We start from the raw sequence: 18,101 nt of genomic DNA, 5'->3' as shown, positions 1-18,101 counted from the left end.
CATATGCGTCAATTTAAAGAAAGCAGAGACTATTAATCAAGTTAATAAGCGCTTTAATAACACAACATTCATAGGCATGATACACTGCGATAATTTCCTAACTCGACAATAAAACATCGAAATTTCGTTCCTGGATAATTAACTTCTATTCAGTGCGCTTTTATTGCCGTCTTGATTTGACTCGATGAAATAGTATAATGTTTGGTAAATCATCAGCTATGTATATGTTAAGGTGAACATAATGGTAAATTGGAAAGTAATAATTATGAGTTTGTACGATTACGCTTTATAAGTTTAGCACTTAACTTTCAGCAATGCCATGTACTACATGCATTTAACTTTCGGCGATCTCCTGTACTACATGATCTATAACAAATATGTTTAATGGAATGACTTTTAAATCAGAAATAAACCTAATGTTGATCAAGTGAAAATGTGGTTTATTTTGTTTTTTTTTAATATATTGTAATTTCGTGAGAGAGTATTTGCATTCGTGTGTTACTAGTTTGTCTAAATGCACACAACACGACGAGCACTGGGTGAACATTACTATTTGTCGGTGCCTAAGATGGGATACTTTCGGCGTAATTTACGACAATATTTATCTGTAGTATGGAGCTCGTTGTAAAACAGACAGTTGATTTCTATCTAATTCTACTGTAATAACCACAATTGAGATATCACTTGAGATAGACTTCGCCAGAGGAAAAATATGAATGCACAACGAATGTAATTTAGAAATTACGAAATTAAATTGTCATTTAAATGTACCCAGCATACGCTTGAATCGCATTCTTTTCACCAGATGTGTATGTATGATATATGTCAGAACACCCCCGTTTGAAAACAGATACTGATTATCTAAACTAGATGTCATTTACAGGTATTCAGAGTATTAACCCATTTATGCCTAGTGGACTCTCCCATCCTTCTATATTGAATTCAATTTATTTCCAAAATTAGGGATGTCTAGTATTTTTATTTATTTATTTAGAATATTTCTTACAGAAATTCCTTTAAGCAAACAGCGCAGACCCTGATGAGACGCCGAATCATGCGGCGTCTCATCTGGGTCTACGCTGTTTGCCAAGGCCTTTTTTCTAGACGCTAGGCATAATTGGTTAAGTATATATTAAATATCTTATAAATGTGTATAGCATTTGAAGCTTAGTTAAAAGAAACATATTTTATCATGATTGTATTATACCTAAGTAGCCATAAAAAATGATAAAATTTACTAAATAAACGAATAATTATGATGGATAGAATGAAAACATATCGTGAATGATAGAATAAATCAAATATATAATTTGATCATAACATTACCGAATGACTAAGTTGACCAATTATTATTAATACAAACTTATAATCTAAGAATGTCTTTAGCGGTTCGTTCCCCTGTCAAATCAAAGAGCGGGTTTCTTTATTGGCTAATAAAGGCCGGTAATAAATGGGCTACACTCAACCGATTTTATTATTTTAATAATCACATATATTTTTTCGGGGCTATAAATCTATTATCATAAATATAATCTAAGAAAAAATACATCACAACGGTGATGAGTTAACGATATAATTTCTTTTACAAAGCAATTTAGTAATATTATTTGGAGAAATTAAATGAAATTAATGAGATCGAACTTGATTTCATCTATGATTAGTTTTCTCGTCATATGAAGCGTATTTCTTTGTTTAAGCATAATGTTTGGTTAATTCCGACGGAAAATTTTAACAAATCACTTCTTTGTATAACCTAACACTTAGCTATACTTCATGATCAGTAATTTTGGCAATATTAATTCTAAAATGCATTAAAACCATCGTTTAGAACTGAAGAATAGTATCACCATCAACGAGTATTTCTCCATCTAGATAATTAAACCAATAAGTCTTACATTAAATACCATGAATTCTTCAGTTTGCACGAGAAACTGAATATTGCGTCTGTCTGTAACTGCCTTAATCATAATTAGTCGCTGATGTTTATCGAATAAAACAGCATGAATGCACGGAAAACACGTGCAGGTAATATGTATGTATCCACAGCAAAGTGCAATCAAATTCAGTATATTTAAATGACCATGTTTTCAAGAGGAAAATTAAGTCTCTTTTGCTTCCTACCGCCGGGGTGTTATATTGTAAAAGAGCGTCTAAAAGACCTTGATATTACAGAATGGCTTTGGCGTCGAGAAACACGTGGCGAAACTTGAAGTTCTAAGAAACTCAAATAGAACACGTGAATCCCTACTAAGCCCTAAATAATCAGAGCTCAAACGATGCCAGGTCTTAATGACGACTTTCATTATCAAGACGTAATCACCGAGCCGAAATTTATAGCAGTTTTCTTTTAACAAAAGCCTCTCTCGATTTATCGAAATAAGTACATACCGCTAAATACCCAAATATACGAGTGCGCCAAAATCCCACAGCGTCAGTATTACAATTTATTTAAGATACTTTGCGGAGAACGAAACGGAAGAATAACTATTGATGATTTCCCAGGAAATAATGATATATTTCAGTTGCGTTTGGATTTAATTAGAATCAAGCTTAGTCGATCAAGGCATGTGTGACGTTGATCATACCTAACCCAACGATCTTAGGAAAGGCGTTTCTTCGAAAATCATAGAGGTCATGGGATCCGATATGTGTTGTATCCGATTGGGTTATCCGGGGATTATCTATGAAAACAATATCAGGCCTTTCAACGTATGAATGAGGGGAGCTGTTCTCTTTCCCACGCACCATCAACGCACTGTTTGCACAAACATTGAAAGTTCTTTAAATTTTAAATCGCAAAAACACAAAAAGGACCCCCTCTCAATGAACTAAAATTATTTTTCAGCAAAATTAAATAATACAGGTAAATGTACATTAAAGTTGTGTGTGCATTCTCCGATTTCGTGTTTGCAAGGTAATGGAAACATAAACCGAACATGTAAAAACGAAAGGAAACATTTAAGGGTTATTAGGTAGCAAGATTTGGGCTAATGTATCACTTTGAAGTTCTTTATTCGCGTGAGTATCGTATGACGTAAAAGTTAACCCTCTATTGAGGTATACATACAAGCTGGAAACACGCTTACACTGCTTTGATTGTAAGGAAATAACGTTAAAAACACCTTTTTCGATACATTAAGTTGGCCAAGCATGGTATCTTTGTTGACGCATTTTGCGCTGAGTCAAAAACTGAACCACATGAATCCGATTTGATAGTATCTCTTTCTCGAAGTAAAAGTGTCATTTTAACATTGCAGCGTTAAATCGACATCGATGCTCCGGATACGCAAAGGAAAAAGACAAAACAATGTTCTTCTATCGCATGACATGCTATAATAACAAAGCTGAATTGCGATTCGATATGAATATGATTGTCGACCTTGCAAGCCATATACAATGGGGATACTTTCAAAATCAGACAGTCGATCTGCAACTGTGGAAATGATATAGCTTGCGTTTTGTAATGAAGTCGCCGGGATCGGCCCGGGTGAAATCATCTTGGCTCAATCCGAACTCGACTCAGCAGCGCCAGTGGATTACAGCGAAAAAGTAGAGCGCTTCTGTTCATTACCAGATTGAATGTGAAGAAACCTAGCGATACATATTTGCGGATACGTCTCTAAACTAGTATCTTTTCAGTAAAGAAATATATTTTTTTAAACACTTTTTCCCTTCAATGGTTAGTTTTTCTTGCTTTCTTACTTAAGTATTTTTCTTCTACACACGTCTACACGTAAATAAGATAATGTAACAGCCGTTCTAAATCAGCCAATTGTTTTGACTACAAATGTTGTATCGTTCACACTAACGATATTCCGCTCGGTTACCTAAATGCATAAATGCGTATATAATAACTATATCATACGACTTTAACAAATATTGATATAAGAAGCTGTTCACTGAACCGCTAAAGAAAGTTGCATTGTCACATAACGCGGAAGGTTTGATTTCATAGGACACGTGTTGCCTTTGTCATAATTCATATCAATAAACTATTACTTTCTTTTGATACTAATTAATTTTATCATGTAGATCTCGTGCCTACACGGACGCAGAAAATAACGACGTAAAAACACGAAGTTCGCCGTACGGTTGGGTTTCAAACTTAATGGTTTTTCCGCGACATGGCCTACACCAGTATAGTAACACTATTCATGTTTTGGACGAATTTACGACTTCGGATGGCTAATGAGAACCGTCTCAATTTCCAGCCTCTTATCAACAAAATGACTATTGATGCCTCGTTTACAACTGCTTGATACGCCAGTCCTGTCTGTTTTGTAAACACTCGGTGTTGGATTACCCTTTGTGACCCGGGCAACGGATTCTCACAAAATGGCGATGTAGTCCAAATCATAGGTTTGCCGGTTTAACTTAATTTAACAAAAGTTGTTTTATCGCCAAATGCGTAACCTTTGGCAGCACAAGTTTAAATAAATTGCTTCAATTAAAGAAATCGTACGTGACTTTGCTGAAAAGTTAAAGAGTGAAGCAGACCAAATGTACAGCTGTGTAAATTCCACCGTATTTCGAAATGCTAAATTGTATAGCGTAATAGATGCGGTAAATAGCAGTTCTCTTTAAAGGATGAAACCACAAAGATTGGTTTAGTGAATTATGAAAGTATTGTGAACAGAATAAACGGTTACCTACGTTACAAGGGTAATTAAATCGCATAATACACCCGAATATTTATGGGTATTGTGGGCATCAAATGAAAGGATCCATTTTGCCAACATCCACACAAAAGATTGAAGGGTGCGATTAAATGACACCCTATCCGAGTATAGCAAAATGGCATCTTCATACTAGCATGAAGACTGATGATAATTTAAGCGAGTAATATGTGTGTACTGCTATTAAAACCTATTTTGTGCGTTGACATAAAAATGCTAAGTCCTTAATCTTACCGGGTCATTTAGTCTGCCATCACAATTCCGTGAGTCAACCATAGAGTCGCTTTGTTGTCAGTAACATTATCTTTACATTGTTCACATAGACTTTTTGTATAAAAGCAAATCAAAATATACTTAAAAAGTTGAAAGTGAAAAGAAGTGATTCTAGTGTTGAACTAAAAAGTGCTTACAAATTCATGCACTTCAATCACATCATTATATTACGCATGTTTGTGAACAAATAACTTTCACGGATTAAAAAAAACAATAATCGGTCGCGTATTATTAAATTAAGATACTTTCGTTATCATGTTAAAAAGAATGCTGCGCAAATTGAGACACTAATAACTTCAGTTATTCTCTAATTGAGCGTTTTGTCGCTGAAAGTCAAACAGGTTGCTAATTAGAATGAAAACCTGTAATTCCCGGGCAAACTTAATATGCTGCAATCCGCAAGCCAAATATAAAATCAAATGCCTCTAGGCGAAATTGAAAGCACGAAATGCGTAATAATTTAGCATTGGAAACCAAACGTGAGCTGGAAAAAGCTCCTTTTCCTATTGAAACAGTAAGTTATCCCAGAGTTGTACAAACATAAAGTGTATGTTCCTTATAGTTAATAATATATACAATGCGTGATCGGTCCAGCAGGTAACATGTATATGCCAAGTGTGCAATAAGTGTTTCGTTTAAATCTTAAATAACTAGATTTAATCTGAATGTCATTATAATGCTAATTTCTTATTTTACAGTTCCTCGTTATAGTATTCCCCCGCTTTAATATAGCTGATTTTTTATTGTTGCTAGGCAATTTGAATTTGCTTTTGTAGGTTTTAGCTGAAATTCAAGAACACAATTCTAAACGAAAGGGGATACCTTTGGCAATGATACAGCATCTTCTTTATTAAACATTATTTTTCGTCCCTCTTACGTTTGTAAAATGTAAAGACTGTCAAAATAATTGAAAGAAAAAATAGCATTCATCTTTGTGGTATTTAGATGATGATAAAGTATTAAATTGTGTGCATAGAACGCGCTTCAAAAATGTGAACGCTTTTGAAACTCTTCTTTATGGGGTATCAAGAATTATATTCCTTCTATTGCAAGTGACTATACTACACATATTAATAGGCGATGAATTGACACACAGACAATATTAAAATCTGATTTAACAATGCATGCATTCATGTGCATAATTGAGAACACCAGATTGTTGGATGCAAAACGATTAGCATGTTCTCGACAGTATGTTTTTGCTTGTATAAATCAACTCTTTTAATGTTGGTTTTTCATATTCTTCACGTTCTGATTGTCCAGTTCGTCTCAGCCCGACGTGAAATTTCCTTTTGTAAATCACGTTTGCGTAACACTTATCTTTGTGTACACGTGCTAACAAACTATAACGTGGACGTTATTGCGCGCTCGACGCGTGCACGACAGCCGGTAACTAAATTATAAGCAGAACAATGAAACATCAAATGAAAATCTTTGAGCACAAAGACAAGTGTGGGAATTCTTATGGCAGTTCAAAAGCAGTTAATGAATCTCGTTCAGCGCCATAATTAGACCAGCAGATCCAACGAGAGACGGGGCGTGACGGAGCCCGGGGGCTTGAACCCTGGGCTTTAGTTGCTGACCTTCAGCCTTGTTGATTTGGAGGATGACCAGCATGAGAACACGGGCGTCGTGTGTCAAGTCTGATCAAACCGATAGACACAAATGCGAGTTTGTATTAATTTTACTTCTTTTCGTGTAATTTATTCTTGGCAATCAAATCGGCCTTGTAAGCGCTTTACATATAATAGGCTTCGATAGAAAATGAATTGGTACAATAGGAGCTTAATCAATTTGTATGCTATTTTGGAAGACTATTTTGGTCCCGTGCCAATGAACGCATACCGTTGATTTACATTATTTCAGTCTTATTACGATTCATAAATATACATTTACATCATTTAATATGACAATGGTAATTGTAAAAAGGTTGCATAAATTTGTCTCTTGGGGACCTCAATAATCACCAAAACATGAATAACCATTAATTTTGACGTATCTAAAACACTGCAGTGTCGATATATTGCCCACGTTTGTAAAATTTCTTCATATTTCGCCCATGCTCATGCTAGTGAGATCTCACACAGGCGCTTCGTCCCAATATTTATGGACCGCTTATGGTTGTTTTCTCAGCACTAATTCAGATGTATTCAAATTATCTCTATTGTTGTTGAAAGCACTTTATTCAGCGCCCATAATTACATATGTCTGGGAAGTTATAAAACGAAAGAGACGAAGTCATAACGACGCCTGGAATAAAACCATAAAACACGATCGTCAAATTCGCCGACATATACGCGCCGCTTCCAAAATTAGACAAAAGGAACATAAAAAACAAACTCGATAACATATTACTGTTTCCAAAAGAGAACTTGGCATCGTTCCGTGTGCATTAAGATTGTTCGGTATCTTTAAAAAAAAAATACATCAAATTCAGATCTAACATTGCTGATGCAGCAAAATTGAAGAAGTTCTTAGGCCATGTTGCATTTCTTTTCTCATATCAGCAGGCGTCAACTTTGCATAACTGACTTAGTATCCCCTCTTTGCAACTACGTTTGAAACGCGATTTGGTTTAATAAACACTAAGTGGAATGTTATGTAAATGTAAATAGTTTCTACAAGAGAAGTATTTCGATTGCAGCTTATGCCCTTCAAAGAAAACTCCCGCTTGGAATTATTAGTTACTGCTGGTGCTGGCGTTGCTTTTGCGTTCATTGTTTTTGCTGCTGCTGTTGTTGTTGCTGCGATTAATTTGGTATTAAGAGTTCAATGTGTATATTAGTCGTTTCTTCTGGCAAATTTAAGGAGGCTTTCAAATAAGCTGATTCATTACATTTATTGAGAATTAATCTGCAAGTACGTGGTTTAATGTTTCAGAAGGCCGATAGTTCGAAACTTATTTCCTTTAGGTTAATGCGATATCATGTGTGCATATTACTTTTAATCGGTCCTAAATTAGGTCTTATCTTCAGAATTTAACGTTCTAATATTCCCGAACAAAGGTTTGCGGGTGAACACAACCTTGTTCACGGCATGATTGTTTCGATTTGTTATAAAAAATATAAAAGAAATTATTATTTTATCTTCATAATATTTATAACGATTTCGATGAATACGTTAATATTGAAACTGTAGATTCGTCAATCACAATGATTAAGCACGCTTTTCACTTTTTTAATCTGATATTTTGGTAAAATCGCCAACAAACTGTGCAATTTTCAGTTTAAATTGAAGTAAACGGCCCTATGCCGTCCTACAGATTATCTTGCGATTTTGAAAAATAATTAGGCTATTTTGTTTTTGTTGTTTTGTTAACTTTTAAGACACGTGAAAATCGAACATCCGTAATTATTAGTTTTAGATTAACCGATTGTGCCTTTAATTGAATACAAGAATGCTATCTATTCTTGAGGCCAATTCTCTGTAATTACGGTTAAGTCCACAGCTCTAATCCCCACCACTTGTGTTTCAAACGGACTAAATTAAATCTAACTGGCAAATTGCACAAACACACACCGGCCATTAAAGCAGCTAATTGCTACTCGTGTAATTGAAATTCCTTGCCGGTGATGACTACTTTATGTCCTAGGAAAGCGATGAAACATGAATGACATTGGTCATTGTCTTGGGTATTTTACTTAAGTTGCTGCATGGAATACAAAGGCCATTCGATGTACACAAGAATAGAAATTTTGCAATTTGAAATAAATACGACTAAGACTTAAGTATATATGACCAATATACCATATGTGTTCGGCACTTGTAGACAATACAAAATAGCAAAAAAGTGATACAGTCATCATTCTCGCTTGCAATACAAAACATCTGCGCCCACCAATGTAAATTTTTTACTTTGTCTTAAATTACAGAACAAACCAGTTTTTCTTGAGGAGTGAAATCGACTGAATGTATTGTAAAAACAAACGGAAGAGCCGTTGTGATATATCTTCGGAATCAAAAGACCTCTGCCGTCGAAATTGTATTATCTCTTATTTCAAACAGGAAATTTTAAACCTAAAATCTTAACTAGAATCGACAGTCGTTGATTGATGCAATAGACAATTTTGGCACGGTTTCTGAACCAGTTAAATGTATTTTCTTAGCTCAGTATGTCAGTTCGAGTGATAAAAGACCACATTTTAACGCATTACGCAACACAGTTGAACTACTTTGAAAAAATGATAATTTCTTGTTCAAATTCAGTAATTTGATTTAAAGAAATCGTTTAATGGTCCACGGTACATTACTTTCAATGTGTTCGTGAGCATCTTTAGGCGCGCGGGGGAAATACGCGTGAAAACGTCATTATTGCGATTGATTCAATCACCATTAAAACCAATTACGGCTTTGAATGAAGATAACCACTACGTGACAGAGACGATGAATGGGACGAATAGAGCGGCGAAACAACTCATAGAGTAAAGTAAAGGAACAGAAATTAACTTTAAATAGTTGTAATAACTGTAAAGATACCAAGAAGTTAACGCCAGTGTACCAAATCGCTGAATAGCGCATAGTATCAAGTGTCTTCAGTGTTATCACCAAACGGTTAATCCTAAATTGTGAAAAAATTACTAGTATTTCGGAGTGAAATAAACACAGATTCGGTCTATTATTTATACATAAAATCAACAACCGACACGGTGCTTCGTCGGAATGCGAGATTTGTTCTCTGACCTACAGCTAACAAGTGAAATTGTATCTTTATTAAAAAGTGAAAATTACAGAAATCGGGGTTTTATTTCGCTTTGATAGCGCGTTCAAAAGATTGTGATCGATATTAAATTAACCAGCATCGAACTGACGTTTCCAATATCGACAATTGCTCCGATTAAATGCAATACAAATCTAGACATGTGCTTTCATTTAGTGCACCGTGTTGAGAATATCACAGGCAGCAGTATCATAAATTTGCCCCCGCCCCTCGGGACCCTACACCCCCACCCCCGAGCTTACCCCAGGGGTTCCAGATCGTAAAATGTACACCTTTTGTGTATGATTTGACTTTTCAACAACGAATATTGACAAAAATACACAGTATTTATAATACCTATGCGAGGGTTATTTTTTCAAACTGTGTATTTTTCGTTGTTGAAAAGTCAAACCATACACAAAAGGTGTACATTTTACAATCTGGAACCCCTGGGGGTAAGCTCTGGGGGAGGGGGGTCAGGGTCCCGGGGGAGCAAATTTTTGATACTGCTGCCTGTGGAGAATATGGGCTTTATTTTTCATCACTCGTCGTAGGTAGACTGTAGATACACTCATTGGCGTGAAAGTATAGCCTTCTTAATAAACTGAGTGGTTCGATGTTCCCATATTTTTCAAGTGCACAGTTTATAATATATTATACCGTTTTACTTATATCTACACCGATAGTTACGATGTATTTCTAATACAGTGCAGCTTCTCTGTGTCTAGACTGTCAATCGGGGCTCATGAATCGGGCGTATACAAGAACGAATGTACGTTGCTTAATATATTTATTAATTTCAATTTCCACGCGTCCCACGTAAATGCAAACGCGAAATACGACCCGGCTGTTGGCATATGTATGGTTTATATGAAATGGGAAACATTATCCTTAATTTGAAAAGAAACTGCCATGATGTGTTATCGTGTTATTAGTGGTTGTAAATATTCCCAAAAGAGTTGTCAATCAATTATAGTACTCAGGCGTAGTGGAAGTTTGTGTGAACAGTTGGATATGACACGCAATGCATGTGCCTAACTACTTTTCTTCCTTTTTTACGAGATGTGAACACTTGTTAGATGGAAATGAGTTGTAAAATAAAATATGATCAGGAAATATTCATGACTATTTCAAACAAGTATTCATGACTATTTCAAACAAAATAAATCACTTAGAACTCAAAATGATATGAAACTGAAGTTCAATCATTTGCTTATGTTTTCTGTGCGATAATAGGATTTATAGAAATTTTAACGCAAAACGAAACACTGTGTATATTCTTAGTTAAGAATATGTAAATATAATTAGGAACAGCTGGGGAAAAGCCGATGAACGAATTGATTTGCTCTATTAACTATGGTGTCTGAGTTACCGATAAAGTTTAATCGGCCCATTACAATTTAACAAACGTATTTCAAATGTGTTTTTTATCAGAAGTCCACCCATCCGCCGATGGATACAGTGGAAAAAGAACTGAGATTGCCTGTTGTAAAAAGATAGCTAAGACATTATTTAGTGTAAGATATCGGATTACGGATGGGGATTTTCGGAAAGGAATTTTGCATGAAGATATAACCAAACATGCGTCATCAAGTTATGGTGTCAGAAAAACGCAAACGTGGAAAAGCATAAAGAGCCACGTGGTCATAAATTGATATTTTTGCAACGCAATCTTCAAGTATACATCATTTGAGGCATTTAACCCATTCATGCCTAGTGGACTCTCCCATGCTGCTAAATAGGATCAATTTATATCCAAAATAAGGGATGTCTTGTATTTTTATTTCTATATTTAGAATATTTCTTACAGAAATTCCTTTAAGCAAACAGCGCAGACCCTGATGAGACGCCGCATCAAGCGGCGTCTCATCTGGGTCTACGCTGTTTGCCATGGTCCTTTTTTCTAGACGCTAGGCGTAAATGGGTTAAATATAATAATAAGTAACGTATGAGCTCGAGTTTGGAAATGGCCACTTCGTTGGAAGACCGTACTAGTGGTAAAGCGTAAATCAAACGACAGTGTTCCAATTGACAAGGCATTGATAATTATGGTATAAACATGTAAGACTCCAAAGAGACATTGCTTTCAAAATTCAAACTGTCTTGGGGAAATTGATCATCTTGCTATAGACACATTGTCCAAATCTTGTGTTTCCAATACAGAGCTAATAATTTATTATGGAGGTTGTTTAGGCTCAGGGAGAAACAATGGGGTTCATGCAATTTCGTCTCAACTCCTTGCGAGACAATAATTGGACCGAAAACATGTCTAGAAACAGTCGTATATTGGGATCGTACCCTAACATTTGTAAGTAATTTCGGAGATAATTCGCGACCATCACTTCGCACAAAATAACAACGATTTCTAGCGTACCGATTATACTGATTCTGTTCAGTATCTAAGGAAAGAACATGATTGTTCACTACAACACAGGGCGCTCCTCGTCGTGACACTGCCGTTACGGTTATAGCAAACATTTACGTCGGAAGCCGAACTTTCTGGATTGATTGGAAAAGTTTCTTTAATCTATTACATCTTCGTCGACGGTACAATTTGAAGTTAGTAAATCAGATCGCTCGTTCAAATAACTTCGCGCGTCAATTAGGGCAGGTATTAATCAAAAACGTCCGCGTGATTCCGACCTCGTGAGCACGTGCATTCCGTGCAAACAGAGTTAATGCGGATATTGCCAGTCAACGCTTACACGATCTATTAAGTGAGAACAAAAGTTAAGAAATATAACATATTGAAGACCAACGACGCTTGCTCTTCTGATACAATGTATAATATTATTGGCTAGAAGCTAACTTCAGTCGGCCATTATTAGCATTGGATGAGCTTCATCTGTTGGCATGCATTCTATACAAATCGATTAATTTCTATTAAAAACTTTCTGTTCAACAACGCAAAACCGGTTCATGAGGTCGCAATATCAATAAGCAGGTCAAACGAATCGTGCGTGCATGTTTCTTAAAGTATTAATGCTTAATTTCAATGGAATTGCTACTGATCAATACTCCTTTTAGTTTAGCCTTTTATTTTACTGTCAACGCTTTTCACTCAGCCATTTAGCTACTCGTCCCTGTTTTGTTTTTTATAATTTTCAATAACAAATCCAAATGGAATTACATTGATTGTATTGTACGTATTGAATTTCGATATTAAAGTTCCCAGTCGCAAACATCAAAACGGTTGCATGGATTCGATTTACGACAACAAACAAATCGTATAACGGTTTCAAGCATATCCCGGATTTACAAAGCTTTTAGCCTTCCAAAACATGCACAATGGAAACCTTAGATGACTGATGTTGTTTGTTTTAACGTTTGAATTTCTTATTTAACGTCGTTATAGGGATAATTGCCTAAAGCATAATCTATTTCCATCAAATATGTATGATGAAATCGGTATCAATATTTTTTAACGTGTTCAGTCTTTTATATAGTGCTGAAAATTTGATTTAAAACTTATTAAATTATGGATTTTTTAAAAAACGGAAACAGAATCATATCAAGCAAAATGCATATTTCTTTACATATTAAAATAAAAACAGATATTTTAATATTTACAAATATTTTAAACGTTATTCATGTGTATATGCTCTTTAAAGTAACACACGTCTATATGCATATAATGACATAATTCACGTTATAGATTATGTAGAAACACACATAACAGCTGGTTTGGTCGTTTTAGATGCAACAAAATAAACAAAATAAAAAGTAAATAAAACACATGAGATATACAAAACAAATTGTGCACATACAATATTCAGTAAGTTTATAGACCGTTCAGAATAATAAATCGTTTGAACGCTTTGAGTCTTGGTTCAAACGTAGATAGAAGGCATGAATTCTTGTTTGGATTCACCACTTCAGAGAACAGTTCATTTATTATTAATATGGCTTTGATTTACGAAAGGTTTGCTACATAGACATGTGTTTTAACATATATATGGGCCGTGCTCTGTGAAAAGGGGGTTTAATGTATATGCGTATAAAGTGTCATCCCAGATTAGCCTGTGCCTTTGATTTTTTGCTAAGAAGAGACTTTCTTGAAACGAAAAATATCCCTGATTAGCCTGTGTGGACTGCACAGGCTTAACTGGGACGATGCACTTGCATTAAACCCCCTTTTCACAGAGCACGACCCATATATGTCTGCCAGATGTGTAAAAGAAGTCGCACTTTAAACATACTGATACGCTAACGTATTGTTTCATGAGTTTTCCCACAATAACAAAAACAACGGTGTTTTAACTTTCAAAAGGAATATCATTATTACTAATTTAGAAATGTCTGAGACGTCGAATCTGACTCAAACGTACAACTCAATTTAGAAGTTATCTGGAAGGGCTGTTTAGCTGGAGGGGAAAACATTTTGATGTAACTGATAAAATCAAAACAAAACAAGTACAGTGACACTAGACGATTTACAAGCATTGTCAAAAATACCGGCCTTTGACTTCATATCATTATTTTTGCGCTTTTTAAAAAGATAATTGAAACGATAATTAACGGTAGTTATGCCGACATAGAGGTGTGACCATCACAAAAAGATGGTGCGAATCCATTGTATTGTATTTTTCGCGATTTGTTAATTGATTTAAATTTTAAAGCAAAAAGACTTCTGATGCTGATGAAACGCAATTATCAATTGATCCCTTTAATTGCTCTATTCGTCGCTTTTAATAACCTTCTCTGACATTTTCGGATATGTATAATGGGGTCAAAATCGTGCAATTAAATTTTGGAAGTCGATAGCCATACAGTGTTTGGTATCTAAAGAATGTGTAGCGGTACATGTAATTTTCAGCTTTCGATCGCATTCGGTCGTGGATTGCAAATTAATGTCCCAAATAGACTATTCGATGTCATTATTTCACCATTATGTTCCTACCATAACAGTATAATTCGTAATAAACATTAAATAGCGATTCGGGCGATTACATTTCAAAAGGACTCCGTTTCAATATGCACCCGTATGTTAATTCACCATAACTGGTCCATTCCTTTGTATACTTCGGAATGATTTTATTTCTAGATTCTGTATATTTCGACTCGAGTAAACGTTTGAAGGAAATCAATATAGGACACTGCACGCTTAAACGTTACCTTGTAGAATACACATATCGATGTAAAACTCTTCATTTTAAATGACTAAATGACCTATTGATGTCTATAAGTTATAGTGGGTTGTCATGTTGCAAATTCAACAAAAGTATGTATTTATGGGTACTTGAAATAATAATTTAAACCTATACGATTAAAAAAATGTTATAGGTTAGTGCCATATGTGTAATAAGCACGACGCCATGAGTTCTGCGAACTAATCTCGCTGGCAGATAACATAATACATGTACTGGAGCATTCAGTAATGCAGGCCATAAAGCAACCTACCTCTAAGCACCAGATGATCGAAACTGTGGTTGCCATGGTCATCGTTGTTCTGCGCGATCTGGCAGTCCACGTGACCTTGAATTCCACTTTGACCTTCGATGTTGAAGTGGACCCCCTTTTTCTTTTTCTCGACTTCGCACGCGTCCGCCGGGAAGATGTTGTCGACCTCTTCGTTATTCCGAGCGTACATGCTGTCCGTCATGACCTTTTGGTGACCTTTCGTGATACCTCGGCGACTTCGGTCGAAGCGGCGTATGATGCAAATGGTAACGATAATCGCTACTGAGATCAGCACCGTAGCAACCGAAACGACGACGACGATGACGAAATTCTTGCTCGGTTCCTCTGTAAGCGCCTGAGTGCCGTTGTCGGATACAATAACAACGTGAAGAGTCGACTGGACGTAATGCGTTCCATTACCTTGGTCAGTGACTTGGATATTCAAAATATAAGTCTTCCCAATAGAATTTGTGTTTTCTAAGGGAGCTTTCAGAATAACGTTGCCGTTTGAAGCATCAATTGAAAAGAAATTCGTTGAGTTCATAGTTGTGAGCGAGTAGCGCATTCTGCCGTTGGCGGTGTTAGGGTCATCTTTGTCCTCCGCTAACACTCGGCACACCACCGTCTGGGGCGCCGTCAAGTACTGGACATACACAGTGCTGTTTCCAGACCTTGGAAACGTCACCACTGGAGAGTTATCGTTCATATCAGAGACAAACACAGTAACCGTCGCGGTACTGAACAACGCTTCGTTTCCTATATCAATTGCCATGACTTCAAACGTATACTGCGCGCGATCCTCGCGGTCTAATTCGCGATTGGTTTTTATCGAACCATCTTCAATCACTACAAATGGAATGTTTGAGCCATTCGGCTTCATTGTGAATCTGGTCACCGCGTTCGAACCCAGATCCTTATCCGTTGCCGACAGCTTCCCGACGGTCTCGTCGGCAGGGCGATTCTCGTCAATCCAAAACCGGAAGTGTGCTTGGTCGAACACAGGTTTCTCATCATTGACATCCTGAATTGTAACCAGCACTGAAGCACTTCCGCTAAGTACCGGATTTCCCTGGTCCCTGGCATAGACTGTCAATGAGAGCCCCTGTCCGTCCGGAGCCTCCTTGTCGAACTTTCGGTTGGCGAGGATCTCGCCTGTTCTCTCATTAATAAACGCGTAACTCTGGGATCTTGCGTCGAGGTAGAATGTTAGCTTGCTATTGTTTCCGGAATCCATGTCAAACGCTGACACGATTACAATTTGGTCCCCAATCTCATTGTTTTCGTTGAAATTCACAAAATATCGTTGCTGGCGAAACATCGGCGCGTTGTCGTTTTCGTCGCTGACTCGTACTTCAAACGAATACATAGTACTCAGAGGAGGAACGCCTTTGTCGGTGCACGTGATCGTGACGTCATGAGATGGCTTCGTTTCCCTGTCCAGCGACTTATCCACTGTGACCTTGTACTCGTTTGTAGCATACTTGTTTAGCTGGAACATACTGTCAGCATTCAGCAGGAAGCAATCGACGTCGCCGTTACGTCCGGAATCCAGATCCTCAACGCCGATATGCGCTACAGCGGCCCCGACGTCGGCGTATTCCGAAATGCTGGCGAAACTGTTACTAGGATTGGGCGTCAGGGTCGGCTTAATCCTGGGAGCGCTGTTTGACGTATCCAGCACCGTGACCTCGACGGAGGTCTGCGACAACAGAGGCGAATTACCCTGATCGAGGGCGTCAACGATCAATTTAAAGTATCTCTTATTCGTTGTATTCAACACCTCCTTAATTGAGAGTTTCCCAGACAAGTCGTCCATTGCAAAGTACCTAAGATTGTCTGCATGTTGATTGAGACTAAGCCTGTACCGAACGATTCCGTTTGTCCCAATGTCATTGTCTGTAGCCAGAACAGTGAGTATCACGGTTCCTTTCACTACTTCTTCATTGACGTTGACCGCGTACGAAGCTTTGTTAAATTGCGGATAATTGTCATTTACGTCAGTGACGTTACAGTCACGAACATTGACCCTTGTTTGGGAGGCGAGCCACCGTCTTTGGCGAGAAGGAAGAACCGATACGAGTCCCTGGTTTCGCGGTCTAGAATTTCGTTGACTATGATCTTCACCTTAGAGCCACCGTCAAGACTACGCACAAAGTTGACGCTAAAGGGGAGAGCGTCGCCGGATATCTGGGGCTCCAACGAGTAACCCTGCAGTGAAAACAGCTCACTTTTATCAATATCCCTGGCGCCGTCGATAATCAAGCTACCACCCGTTAGGACTGCCTCCGATATAGACAGAGCGACACTTTGCTGCGAAAATGTTGGGGAATTATCATTAATATCTTCAATGACAATGTCAATGTCTATGATATCAAAGAAGTTATCGTTCGTTTGCGCGGCAACTTCCAACCTCACGACACAGCCTGGTGTAAATTGACACAACACTTCACGATCTATAACCGCGGTAGTCGTGATATTGCCACTCACAGAATCCACTTCAAACAAATCATCGGTAGTTGTATGAGAAGGTCTGGCTAATATAAACCTCAGTCCATCACGTTTGTCGTTGTATTTTTGTGAAATACTGCCAAGAAATGTCCCGGGAGTTTGCTCCTCCTTCACTCGAAATTCCATCAATTCCCTATTCTGGCTTTCACACCTTTTCACGAATATTAAAAGAAGTGAAAAAGTCACCGCGATGGATTTCATATTAATTCCGTCCATTCTCCGACTGAATATCTGCTATAGCGCACTGAAATGAGAAAATTGATAATACAATTATTAACACGAATGACTTATTACCATGTTTGAATGTCTTTGTCAATATTTGAAAAGTCAACGTCAGCAGTTGACTCCAAAACTCACAAAGGTCACTGGGTAATTAATTACTTTAACGTTTCACCTGTCAATGTTCCATTAGTGGAAATCAATTAATATAAAATATCATTAAACATAACTGTTTACGTTAGTGTCAGAATCGTCTGAGGTTTATCAGCAGCAAAAATCGCATATACACGCGTTAATTAATGATTCTTTCTTGTTATTTATGTCAGAGT

The 18,101-nt window shown here is 37.0% G+C and overlaps 1 protein-coding gene across 1 annotated transcript; it reads right to left on the bottom strand.

The window, feature by feature from the left end:
* Positions 1 to 6,431: 6,431 nt before the first annotated feature.
* On the bottom strand, positions 6,432 to 17,793 carry LOC127876978 (protocadherin-9-like). Its single transcript, XM_052422534.1, is given in 3 exon segments — positions 6,432 to 6,592; positions 15,046 to 17,052; positions 17,055 to 17,793. Coding segments are annotated over 3 exon segments (2,883 nt in total). The 5' UTR covers positions 17,770 to 17,793.
* Between the last annotated feature and the right edge of the window lie 308 nt (positions 17,794 to 18,101).

Source organism: Dreissena polymorpha, chromosome 4, assembly GCF_020536995.1.
Source record: "Dreissena polymorpha isolate Duluth1 chromosome 4, UMN_Dpol_1.0, whole genome shotgun sequence".
Taxonomy (NCBI): domain Eukaryota; kingdom Metazoa; phylum Mollusca; class Bivalvia; order Myida; family Dreissenidae; genus Dreissena; species Dreissena polymorpha.
This window is presented reverse-complemented; position numbering and strand designations above follow the sequence as displayed.